Consider the following 12,206-nt stretch of genomic DNA (forward strand, 5'->3'; position numbering starts at 1 on the left):
ACTGTTTTTCCTTAACTTTTATGTAACAAAAAAAAAAATAAGTCAACCAGTTCAAGTTAACTAATCAATTTAAATTTAACCAGGTTAGCTTTATTTTTTATTTTGATTAAACATTCTTTTTTTTAAATAATATACATCACTAGTGGCTTTATTACAATAAAGCATTGCTGGAAGATTGTACAAAAATAGCAACCGGTCACCACCTCAACGGCCGTTGGGATTGAGTGTGAGAAAAGAGATAAGATACAAATTGAACCTCGGTTTTTTTAGGATCTAAAATTGTCATAAAGTGTTCTGATGTGGTCAACAATATGTTTTTAGTAGCAGAATTTTTAAATATGACAAAAATGCTGAACTTGATGAAATTTAAATTACCAACTGTACCAGATACAAGCAGTGCACTCTAAGGAACTTTATTTTTTTTATCAAGAACTGTCTGAAATACATTTTAATGCCGGGCCTTCTTTGGTTTGCCCGTTTCTTCTGATTGTGTTCTATGATTTTGGACTCAATCGGGTAAAAATAAGGAATGCGTCTGAAATTTCTGTTTGCATGAAACAGTCACTGAGACAAGTCTGAATCCGGACAGTCGAGATTTTTTTGTCGAAAAGAAAATTATAGAATAAAATAAGAACTCAGCATGACAAATCCTGAAACCAGTCCGTATAATTGAACGACCAAAGACAAAATCTGTTATCTGAGCAGCAGATCAGTTGAAAATTTAGGGCCAATTGACACAATTTTGGAGAAAGTTACAAAATATCGAAAAAATGGGAAAAAGTAATAACAATAAGATTATTATTGTCTAGTCATCGCTGATTAGTTTCTTCACAAAAATTTTGAACACTAAAACTTTTTTCAAGGGAACTGCCCAGGAGGACGGGCAGGTCTCTCTCTGATCACTAAGACCCAATTAAATTTACTAGCTAGTCAAAATTTTTTTAAAGCTCAGGATAGATTGCTACAATCTTGATCAGTTGTAATCTTGATCAGTTGTAGTTGTTTTTATCGACGTTTGATCAAACAGAAGCCTCCTTGAAAAAATTTTGCGTTACTTTCTTCACTTTTTTCAATAAATTAAAAAAAAGTACGCAAAATGCCAACAGGGATTGTCAGTATTTCCATTTACAACTTACAAAAAATGAAAAAACCTTAGAATAAACCAAAACGGAAACGTCTAAAGAGTCTGTGAAAAATTGCAAATAGCGCTGCTCATTTTTTTTATTCTTTTGTTTCTTTTCTGTTTACAAGAATTTGTTTTTTTGGGACACAATTTTTGGACACAAGAGACAATGAAATCAACAAATTATTGACAAAGTTCGAAAATGTAAAGAGTATAACAAAAGTTAGCTTTTTTTGTCTTGCTATCCATCGTTTTACGCAGGGGCTTTGGTTGATCTTTAAAACCACTGTCTGCACTTGGAGAACTCCAAAATTGGAAGACTTACAAACTTGATTTTAATTGCAAAATTCACACTTTTCTTGTATTTAGAATGTTCAATAAATCCTTATTTTCAAGCTTGAACAGTGGCCATCGTCAGTTCAACGTCCAGGAACCTTAAAACTTGAAAACTTTAAAATCTGATGATAATTAGAACCATTTTTGAATCTTTAAAAGTGCACTTTTCCTCTCAGGGCTTCCTTGCAACTTCAGCATATATAGCACTTCGAAACCACTAAGGCCACAAGAAGGAGTCTAATGAAACATAATGTCCCAGACTTAACTGTTTTCCCCAATTCAAAAACTTTGAGTCACCAAAAAATGGGCAAATAGGTCGTGCAAAAAACGGAGCGCCAATAGAATCAATAATTTGTGGGTTGTAATAAAGAGGAGCGCCTAAGTAATAGCCGTTGGAGTTGACGATGCTGGTTATTAATCAAGTCATACATATCATCTTTGCTCTGCGTAGGAGGATTGGGTGGGAGTAATGTGTCAATTTGTTCTGCTTGTACTAAACTTGAGCTTAAAGCACCCTTGATGTTCAACAAAATGAACTTATGAACTCCAGAAAATACGTTTATTTTGGTTTTTATTTTTTTTAATTTACATTTTTCATTTTTACTACCCCAAAACCCCAATTACGTCGCGCAACACCTACGTTAAAGAACACGTGCCATTACCTAGCAAGTCATTGTCTAAATATATGACACGTGGGTTTCTGAGATGCAAATAGTTTTCATCGATTGTACAGCGGGAGGGTGCACAAACGAAAAAAAAAAACAGCAGGGCATTTCCTGACGTGCAATTCAAAAAGTTTTCATTGACGAAACAAAAAAAGCTAGACCTAGAACAGACTTTGAGTGAATTGGGAGAACTATTTGAAAAAAGAATCATAAAAAAATCGAAAAAACAGTAAAATTCAAAGTGAATGTCGTATGGGAAAGACACCCAATAGCGAGAAATAAAAGTTTGGTTCAAACAAAAAACTAGGCCTAAAACAAATTATGAATGGATTGGAAAGACCATTTACAAAAAATTCGATCTAACAAATCGAGAAAACAGTAAATGTCAAAGTTAAATTGCCGCATGTGAACAAAAAACCACTAGCGAGGAAGCGAATTTTTGCTCATACAACGTTTTCTCATTCTACTTTAAAATTAGAGCGAATAAAATCACGTCGCAAAACCACTCGCTTTTTCGCTCCACTTCCTGTTTCGGCGTGACCAAAATTTGACTTCAAAAATAATGAAAATCTTAAATAAAATTATAACAGGACCAGTCCTGAAAAACAATTCAAAGCAAAGTATTAATTTATGACCTGAAAATCTTTCAATCCGGTTAAAAAGGCAAATGAGAGCTGTTAGTAATGACTAGGCAATAAAACAACACAAGAACAACAAAAACAAGCAAGACTAAAAATTCAACTTTTATTCAACTCAAACTGCCTACTATATTACACTGTTTCTCATTAGCAACCTGTCATTAAAAATCGATGGGTCCTCTCACTAATGTATTAAATGATAAGACTAAAAAAACCAAAAATTGCATCGAAATTCGCTGCAACTTTTTGAAAACACTTAGGGTAAGAGTCACAAAACGCAACAAATACTTAAGAATATGATTACATCAAATAATAGAGTTCTCAATGACGACCATTGAGACCTGTTATCGATGAGATCGAGTGATAAGACAGCAAAAAGTATAAATACTAGCAAAAATTAAAAAAAACTCATTTAGATTTTTTTGAAAATGAACAAGCGTATAATTCACAAATTGCAATAGCTATGAACTGAAATCACTTGTTTATGTGAAGCCTTTTTTTAGCACCCATTACGATCTGTCAATAATGAGACTACGAGTTAGAGTTAACACCACAAAGTTAAAAAAGAAAAACTCGCAAAACAAAAAATTTGATAATTATTATTGCAAACAAATAGTGTCAAAGTCATTGAAAGCACTAGCTTTGAACAAAAACGATAAAACCGATAAACTTAACTTTTATTAGCAGCATCAAATTTCCCCAATGAGATCAAATGATAAGACATCAAAAAGTACAATAAATACTTGCAGAACTCAAAAATTTTGAGAAAACGTAGTGTCAAAGTCATGAAAACCGCTAGCTGATCACTCGAGCCATTAATTAGGTTCTTTTGTTTTTTATTAGCATCCAATCAGACCTTTCATTGATAATAAAAAGTGATAAGACCATAGATAATTGTAAAAAAGGGGGAAAATCTAAAATTCACAAATATTTTATGACAACAAATAATGGCAAAGGCATAAAAAGTTTTAGCTGCCCCTTAAGGAATTCAAGCAAAGGCTAATAGGCACAATTAGAACACATATGTAGCGTCTTAAAAGCACTGAAGGAGAAGAAACTGTCAAACAGAAGTCAAATTAACACACCTGAAAAAAATCCATAACAAAAACCGCCAAATTGTTCAAACACCGATTCACTCCCCTTTAAAGGAATTTTGAAAAAAGTCACGCCTCAAACCTACTCGATTTTTCGCTCACTTTACTCTTTAAGTATGACCAAAGTCATCACTCTAATTTTGACTTCTCAGACGTGAAAAAGCCGAAAAAAGCGCGAACAGATCTTAAAGAAAAGACAGCGCCCCAATATAATTTAAACTATTTGAATTGTAAAAAGAGTAGAAAAAGCAGCTCTATTTCATAACTGATTTTCGCTTACTTGCTCTGTTCAACTTTATGACCGTCTTCAGTCTCAATTTCCCATTCGTTCACGTGACTTCGTCTCCACGCAGTTGACAGAAATGTGATCAAATCTAAGTCCAAAGGCTTCTCGTTGTAGAACCTGAAAATTGAAAGCAATTATATCTACTTTTTATTGCATATTACTTTCATCGTGGATACCGCTCCCATTGCAAGTCTGTTCAGATGAAAAAGTTGGGCGAATTAAGAAATTTGAAGGAAATAGTAGCTAGGTGGGGCAAATTGAATTCGATTGGGAAACAATTAATAGCTTAAGCAAATACGGTCCATTTTAGTTGCTATTGCCTATTTATGCCCAATTTCTTAAATTACGCTAAGTAATTAATTTGTGACAAAATTAGTCGTTTGAAAAACCCTGAACATGATGCTTTGGAGTTGGTAGAAAGTTGTTCAATTGACGGGTTTTCTGATTTTTTTAAAAAAATATTTTCAGTGTTTTTAATTAATTAGATTTTTTTTAATTATAATTATTTTTGTCAGTTTTTGATAAAATCATTTTGCCATTGCAGGTAAAAAGACCTCATAAGGAAACTATTCTTCTGTTATGTGAAATACCAGCTCAAAAAGCCGTCAAAATAATAATGAAATGGAAATCTAACTTTTTGGAATGAAAAAACGAAAGTTTGATGACGACGATTAATTTTCAATATGAAATGCAAGAAACAGTCAAACCTTTGATGAGCAATATTTGTGTACTATACACATTTTAAAATTTTTCAAAGAAGAAGGAAAATTTCCGAAATTTAACATCCTGTTTTTAGATAATTGCGAACAAAAGAATTTTCTTACAAGTTGGTATGTTTATTAATTGGTTAAGATGAGAAAACAGTTTTCGACTCAAAAAAATTGTTGTTCAAATAAATCATCGAGTGAGAGAAGCACAGTCAGTCAGGCTTTTTTTTCCATTCGAAAAGACAGCTCTTTGAGAAAAAAAGAGCCTCAAAACTTTTTGTCATGTTTTTTGTTTACGCTTTTTCCGTTTTAGTAAAATTTTGTGAAACTATTGACCATACTTCTAAAAGAAGGGGAGGGAGTTTAATTCAAGATGAATCCTCTGCTATGAAACGTGCTTTTGGCATTACTGAGAAAATGTTTCAAAAAAAATCTAAGAAGCTTTAAAAATTAAAGCTCAATCTTGTTCGAATTTGTTATATAGTTTTTTTGTTGGTTTTTCTTTTCTTTTAAATTGCTTCGTACTTTGAGGTTTGACGAACCGTTCACTCCACTCATTCTATCCAGTTCCAGCAGTTGTCTTTTCCGACGTTGAGAGCTTCGTGTTATACTTGATATTGACACCTTGTTTGTGTGAGTCAATTTTTGGTGTTCCATCGTAATTTGTTTAAACCATTAAGGGCATCACTCAGACGATTTTAATAAAGGGTCTGCAGACCGAAGTCTTTTTTAAAAAAATTATTAAGACCCGTGTCGAGAAAGTTGGAAAAATATGTAAGATAAGCGGTGAAAAGTTGGTGTTTAAACCGCAAATTTCGTACATAATTTTGCGGTGAAATACGGTGAATGCGGTGAAATTATGTAAGTTCACCGCTAGAGTAAGCGGTGAAGTTACAAAAATACACCCCTGCACGGCTTCGAACCTCTCACCTCCTTCGTGTCAGCCACTTCTTCGTCTACTGCGGCACTTCTCACTTCAATCAAGCATATTTGCTTTGAATTTAAATCAAATTTACTCTCCTTTATGTAAAACATACGCGTTCAACTTTTGCAAAATAAGCGGTGAAATTACAATTTTTAGCGATGAAATGTGGTGAATTCCATGAAATTATGTAAGTTCACCAACTACTCTAGTGGTGAAATTACATAAATTCACCGCTTAGAAAAAGTTTCAAAAAGATGTATGATTAATTGTGGGAAAATTTTCCGTGCGTCTTTTATTAAATGTATGCTAAATTCGTTAAACAAAAGACAATTCCAACCGTGTTTTCTTCGGTGAAATTATGTTATTTCACTACTGAGTTAAGCGCATAATTGACTGAGCTTATCTTGCATAATTTTGCGTTGAATGGCGGTGACACCTCGACCCGGGGATTTTTCTCTAATGTAAAGTTTTTTCGAATGAGCATGATGTTTTTTCAACTGTTTGAAAAAATAACAGCGTTTGATTGACGTTTGCAATCCTAGTTAGAAGTCTTTTAAAATCTTTCTTCATAGCAATGCAATTGAAGTTTTAGGTAATTACTGTGAAACTTATCATTTCACCATCAATTTTTTTTCAGGCTCATAAAAGAGTATGGAAACAAAAGAGATATTTTGAACCGTTACGCTATTCTGATCTAATAGTTCTGGCAAACGCCATAACATCAATATCCAAATGTTTGTGACCGAAAACTTAAAATGCCAGCTGTGTGTGCCAGCTGGAAGTGACGAAGTTATAGTTCCTCGGTGGTGCCAACACAGTTGCGTGGTTTGACAATCCTGCCATCCCATACCTGCTCTTGTCGTACCGATATATGATTTTCAACAAAACTAACCTTTGTTCGTGCGGTGAAAACGTGACATCCTGTTTCACCATGATAGTCTTCAAAACAAGTTTCACCCTTCATGCATCTCATCAAATTTGAATAGTTTTCAAAAAACGTAACTGTCGGACAAATTGCTCGCTCTCTAACAACGGGCTAGGGGTTGGTTTGGGTTATCGCTAGATATAGCCTAAGCGGGGCAACAATTATGACTGAGAAAGAGGAGGGTGAAAAAGTGTCAGTAGAACATTATCTTTACATATTGAAATTTTGTTTCTTCTGCACTTCGATGGTCGACCGTTTTCTTAAATATTTACTAAAACTCTAACTTAGAGAAAAAAATACACGACGACTTAGTGAAAAAAGATAAGAAAGATCAAGTAAAAAATAAAATAAAATTTTGACCCTTTCCAATCGTAACCCTTTCATATTAGTGGGGATAAACACAGGGACCTACACAGACAAATAAAAGAAAAATACTATTATGACGCAGCTTATTCTTGACGGTGCACTGATGGTCAAGAGCCAAAATATCTAAACTGGAAATCTGTTTCTGGATCCAAAGTAGGGAAGTCGTCAATGAGAGAGACAGACTTCATTGCACTCCTCCATCGAGACTGTTCTTCATCTGACAGTATCGTTTGTTCGAACGCTCTCTCTGCCGAAAGGAATTTCTGCTGGTTGGCGACTGAAACTCAACGAAAATGACCTCCCGGGTCGAGGTGTCACCGCCATTCAACGCAAAATTATGTAGGATAAGCGGTGAATGCGGGAAATTTTGTATGATAAGCGTTAAATGCGGTAAAATTACATAAATCAGGGGGTGAAAAAAACTTTATAGCCTAGTAGCGGTAAAATTACATAATTTTACCGCTGAATTTACCGGTGAAATTACAAATTCGCCGCTTTGAAAAGAAGTGTCCAAAATATGAAAGATAAGCGGTGAATGCGATGAAATTACATAAATTCACTGCTTACCTTAGTGGTGAACTTACTTAAATTATGCTAAAATTGTGTGAGAACAGCAGTGAAAGCGGTGAAATTACATAAATTCAACGCTTAATTTAGTGGTGAAATTACATATAATCACCGCTTGGAAAAAAGAGTTAAAATTGTGTGAGATCAGCAGTGATTGTGGTGAAATTACAATAATTCACCGCTTAATATAGCAGTGAAATTACATATTTTAGCGGTCAATTGTGGTAAATTTTTGTAAGATCACCGCATAATCTAGAGTTGAACTTACATAAATTCACCGCATTCACCGCATTTCACCGCAAAATTAAGTACAAAATTTGCGGTGAAAAAAAACTTTTCACCGCTTATCTTACATTTTTTTCCGTTTTTTCCTCGACCCAGGCGCTTATTCTATTTACAGTCCTGTGGCTTCTAATTACAACTCGTTCTCGTTCTATTTAGGACTCGTTAATGATCAGAATATAGGCACACTTTGAGTAGAAAGCTCGTTATGTAGGCAGACTTTAATGTAGCGCTCGTCCATGTAATCGGGGGGGGGGGGGGTAAAACGATGGAAGCCTAAAACTACCCCTTAATCTAACATGTTTTTGACATTTTTTCTAAGTGATGAATTTATGTAATTTCACCACTAGAATATGCGGTGTACTTACAAAAAATCACCACATTTCACCGCTAAAATATGTAATTTCACCAATAAAAATTGAAAATCCTACAAAAATTCAATACGCATGTTTTACAGAAAGTAGATTGAAGTTGATTTAATTTCAAAACAAAGATTCTAGAACTTATTGCGAGTTGGCGCAGTGAAAGAAGAAATAGAGGACATGCAGGGGTGAGAGGTTCGAACCCGTGTAAGGGTGATAATCTGTAGTAAGCGGTGAAATATGAATTTTTGTAAATCACCGCTTCCTGTAGCGGTGAACTCACATAATTTCAACGCATTCACCACCATTTGCAGCAAAATTATGTACGGTGAAAAAGCGGTAAAAAACAGCTTTTCACCGCTTAGTTTACATATTTTGCCGATTTTTCCTCGACCAGGGCGCTTATTCTATTTACAGTCATGTGGCTTCTAATTGGAACGCGTTCCATTTAGAGCTCGTTAATGATCAGAAAATAGGCAGACTTTGACTAGGAAGCTCGTTCATGTAGGCAGATTTTAATGTGGCGCTCGTCCATTTAACCGGGGGTAAAACGATGAAAGATTGGGGATAATGGGGAGTAAGGGAAGAATTGTTGGATCTTACCCCACTTAAAACTACCCCTCGATCTAACATGTTTTTGACACTTTTTTCTAAGTGGTGAATTTATGAAATTTCAACACTAGAGTAAGCGGTGAACTTACAAAGAATCAAAACATTTCACTGCAAAAATAGGTAGTTTCATCGCTGAAAATCGCAAATGCTTTAAAAAATCAATACGCTTGTTTTACAGAAAGTAGATTGAAGTTGAGGAGTTGATTTAAATTCAAAACAAAGATCCTAGAACTGATTGCGAGTTGACGCAGTAAAAGAAGAAGTGGAGGACATGCAGGGCTGAGAGATTCGAACCCGTGTAAGGATGGTAATTTGTAGTAGGTGGTGAAATGTGGTGAGCTTTCGTAAGTTCAACGCTTCCTCTAGCGGTGAACTTACATAATATCACCGCATTCACGCCATTCACCGCAAAATTATGTACAAAATTTGCCGTGATAAAAAAACAACTTTTCACAGCTTATCTTACATTTCTCTCTGATTTTCCTCAACCCGGGTTCTTTCAAGAGATAACATTAGAAGTATAATGGACATCATCAACCCCTTACGCTTTAGGCACAACCAGAAAAACCATCGCATTTAGGGCTTTTTTCATTCAATGTTGATTGAAGCCTTTATAATTTGAATGTTAGCTCTTCCAATAATATATGAAGAAATTTAAATATGGCACGTTGCGTAAAAAATACATCGCGGAGCTTCGTAGCAGAGCAAATGAGCGCTGAATCAGTCTAAATTACACTTTTTATTACTGAATGGCCACTACTCTGTACTTATCCTAATTTACACTGGATAGTCTTCATTTTTGAGTAAAGCTATTGTTCTTGAACTCTATCCATTGTTTTATGTAGAGAATTTGGTTGATCTTTAAAAGCAATGTTTGCACCTGAAGAACTCCAATTTTAGAAAAATTTTTAAAAACTTGAAATTAATTGCAAAATTCACATTTTTCTTGTTTTTAGAATGTTCAAGAAATGCTTATTTACAAGCATAATGTGTGGCCAACGTCATTTCAATTGCCAGGAACCATCTAAGAAGAGATTTAAAACTGTTAAAATCTGATGAGAATTAGCACCATTTTGGGTTCGAATTCCTCAAAACTGCTCTTTTCTCTCAGGGATTTCCAGCAACATCAGCACATTTAGCACTTCAAAGCCACTAAAGCCACAAGAGGGACTCTAACGAAACATAATGACCCGGACTTACCTGTTTTCCCCATTTCATAAACTTTTAGTCCCCAAAAACGAGCGGATAGATTGTAGAAAAAACGTAGAAACAAATCAATAAAAATTTAATGGGTTGTAAAAAGGGAGCACCTAAATAATAGCCGTTTGAGCTGACGATGCTGGCTATAGATAAAGTTAACATCATCAGGCTGCGCATAGGAGGGCATTGGTTTGCGGCAATGTGCCAAGTTGTTTGACAACATATAATTGTTAATTGGGGCGTAAAAACACTGAGGGGGCAAAAAGATTCAAGATTCATTTTTATAGACAGGATCAACTATCTAGTTCCATGGTCTTGCTTTGACTCCATATTTTTAAGACTATAACATGCTCTAATATTCCAATTCAACCGTTTCTGTGAAATTAAAACAATTTTTTGTCTTTTGAGTGAACTAACAGTGCCGACTAATGAAAACGCTGAAGGTTCAAGGGAAAATTGGTAAGAACTCTTTTCCTTAGAGATATCGGGACGCAATTTTGAAGTGCATACATTGTTTGTAAGTCACAGGTCATTTATAATGAGATTGTTTATTTCTTTTTGGAAGTCTAAGATTTTATCCCGGTTGACTTCCACGTTTTTCAGCAAATTTGATTCTTGAATGACTGCAATAGCAATTACAACTGAAATACTTTATTTTGCTTCTTTTTTTGCCCATAAACAATAATAAGCTCTGTTTCTGATTGATTTAATTGGCTGAGAAGGTTTCAATATTGAATTCGATAACTTAATATCCAAAAACTGTCTAAGACATACACTTTGTACTACTGAGCTGTGGAGACACAAATCAATTCTGTTCCTGAGTTTAAATGTGAGCAAAAGTTGAATTAGATACTTGCTCGAATATGATTCTTTAGTAAATCAAAATATTTGGTCAATTTGAGTGCTCACATTGAGCTGAGTAAAAAATGTTTCCTCACCCTTCTGTTGAACAAACTGATCATTGACAATTCTATCAGAGGAACAAATTTTTTCTGTAACGAAACATACAGAAATGATAAAAACTAATAAAATAGATTGTTGTTCCTGCATTATTGTATTTTTTTCACAGGCTGATAAACGTACGCTCAAATTGTAATTTTACACAGCAATCGGTTTCATTTTGGAGTATTGTTACACATGGATTGGTGATTGATCTTTTTTAATTTACAGAAAATTATGGAAATTTTATATTTCTCACGAGCTGATAAGACAGCTTTAAATTAGTAAATAAAGAGTGAGATTCCCACATGAAATATGTTAAATTTTATCGTGTCGTCATAATAACGATTCTAATTCCTTTCAAGTGATTTTGCAAAGTTTGAAAAAAAAATGCGAATTCAGAAACTTTATAACCCAGCTGTAAAGATTTTTTTGTGTGAATCATTTTGCTCCCAATTAGCAATTCATCAAAAATGGAATAGTTTTCAAAGGCAGTAAGGTGGTTCCAAAATCAGACAGCTCGCCATGCAAAAGTACAACCTGAGCGTTTAAGTTTTTCTCCGAGCATAACTTAAGCATAGGCGATAGATTACAAATTATTATTTTAATCTTGGTTGCGTGAGAACATAGAAAACAATAGTAAAAAAGTCAAAAACAAAAAGCAGAAGTTAGTGCAGCCAAGTCATTTATTAGAGTGCGCTCAATCAAACTTTTCAATTCAGCACATTGTCAATGAACTTGGCATGAACTATGAGATGACTTTAAATCTTTAGCCTCAACTTATTTGCCCTAAACTAAATGTATAGGTTACGCGACTCTGTTAGAGTTACAGGGAAATCTTACATTCTTGGTGAACTTTGTAGCGTTTGAGTTTTAAGTCAGAATTTCGAAGTGACTTTAGTAGAGTCGTATAAACGCACTTTGGACTATTGTTTTTTTGACCTATTGAGTTCTTAACGGATTGACACGAAGTCGAAGGCCAAATGAAACAATTAGTTACAATTAGTAAAACAAGCACATGCACGTTACAAAATTCCAGGAGTCAGCAAGGTCGGTAGTCAAATTACCAGAAATTTGTTATATACATTGCCAGAAGTTGACCTTCAAAGTTTATCATCAATCTAAACCGTGCCAGTTGAGTGTTTTAAGCAGGGATACTTTACTCAGTAGACGTCACCT

At 34.5% G+C, this 12,206-nt stretch overlaps 1 protein-coding gene across 3 annotated transcripts in view; it reads right to left on the bottom strand.

Moving 5' to 3' along the window:
* LOC142353524 (uncharacterized) overlaps positions 1–11,622 on the bottom strand; it is a 46,515-nt gene extending 34,893 nt beyond the window's left edge. The window contains exons 1-4 of one of the 3 annotated variants that reach the window (XM_075405781.1): positions 11,568–11,622; positions 11,027–11,158; positions 7,195–7,342; positions 4,137–4,259 (exon numbers count right to left, since the gene is read on the bottom strand). In XM_075405781.1, the coding sequence (XP_075261896.1) occupies positions 4,137–4,259; positions 7,195–7,342; positions 11,027–11,158; positions 11,568–11,595 (431 nt within the window). In that variant the 5' untranslated portion in view covers positions 11,596–11,622. Of the gene's footprint in view, positions 1–4,136; positions 4,260–7,194; positions 7,343–11,026; positions 11,173–11,567 lie in introns of all 3 variants that reach the window. The other 2 variants (XM_075405782.1, XM_075405783.1) reach the window with 2 other exon arrangements.
* Between the last annotated feature and the right edge of the window lie 584 nt (positions 11,623–12,206).

The sequence above is a fragment of the Convolutriloba macropyga genome, chromosome 14 (assembly GCF_964194025.1).
Source record: "Convolutriloba macropyga chromosome 14, txConMacr16.3, whole genome shotgun sequence".
Taxonomy (NCBI): domain Eukaryota; kingdom Metazoa; phylum Xenacoelomorpha; order Acoela; family Convolutidae; genus Convolutriloba; species Convolutriloba macropyga.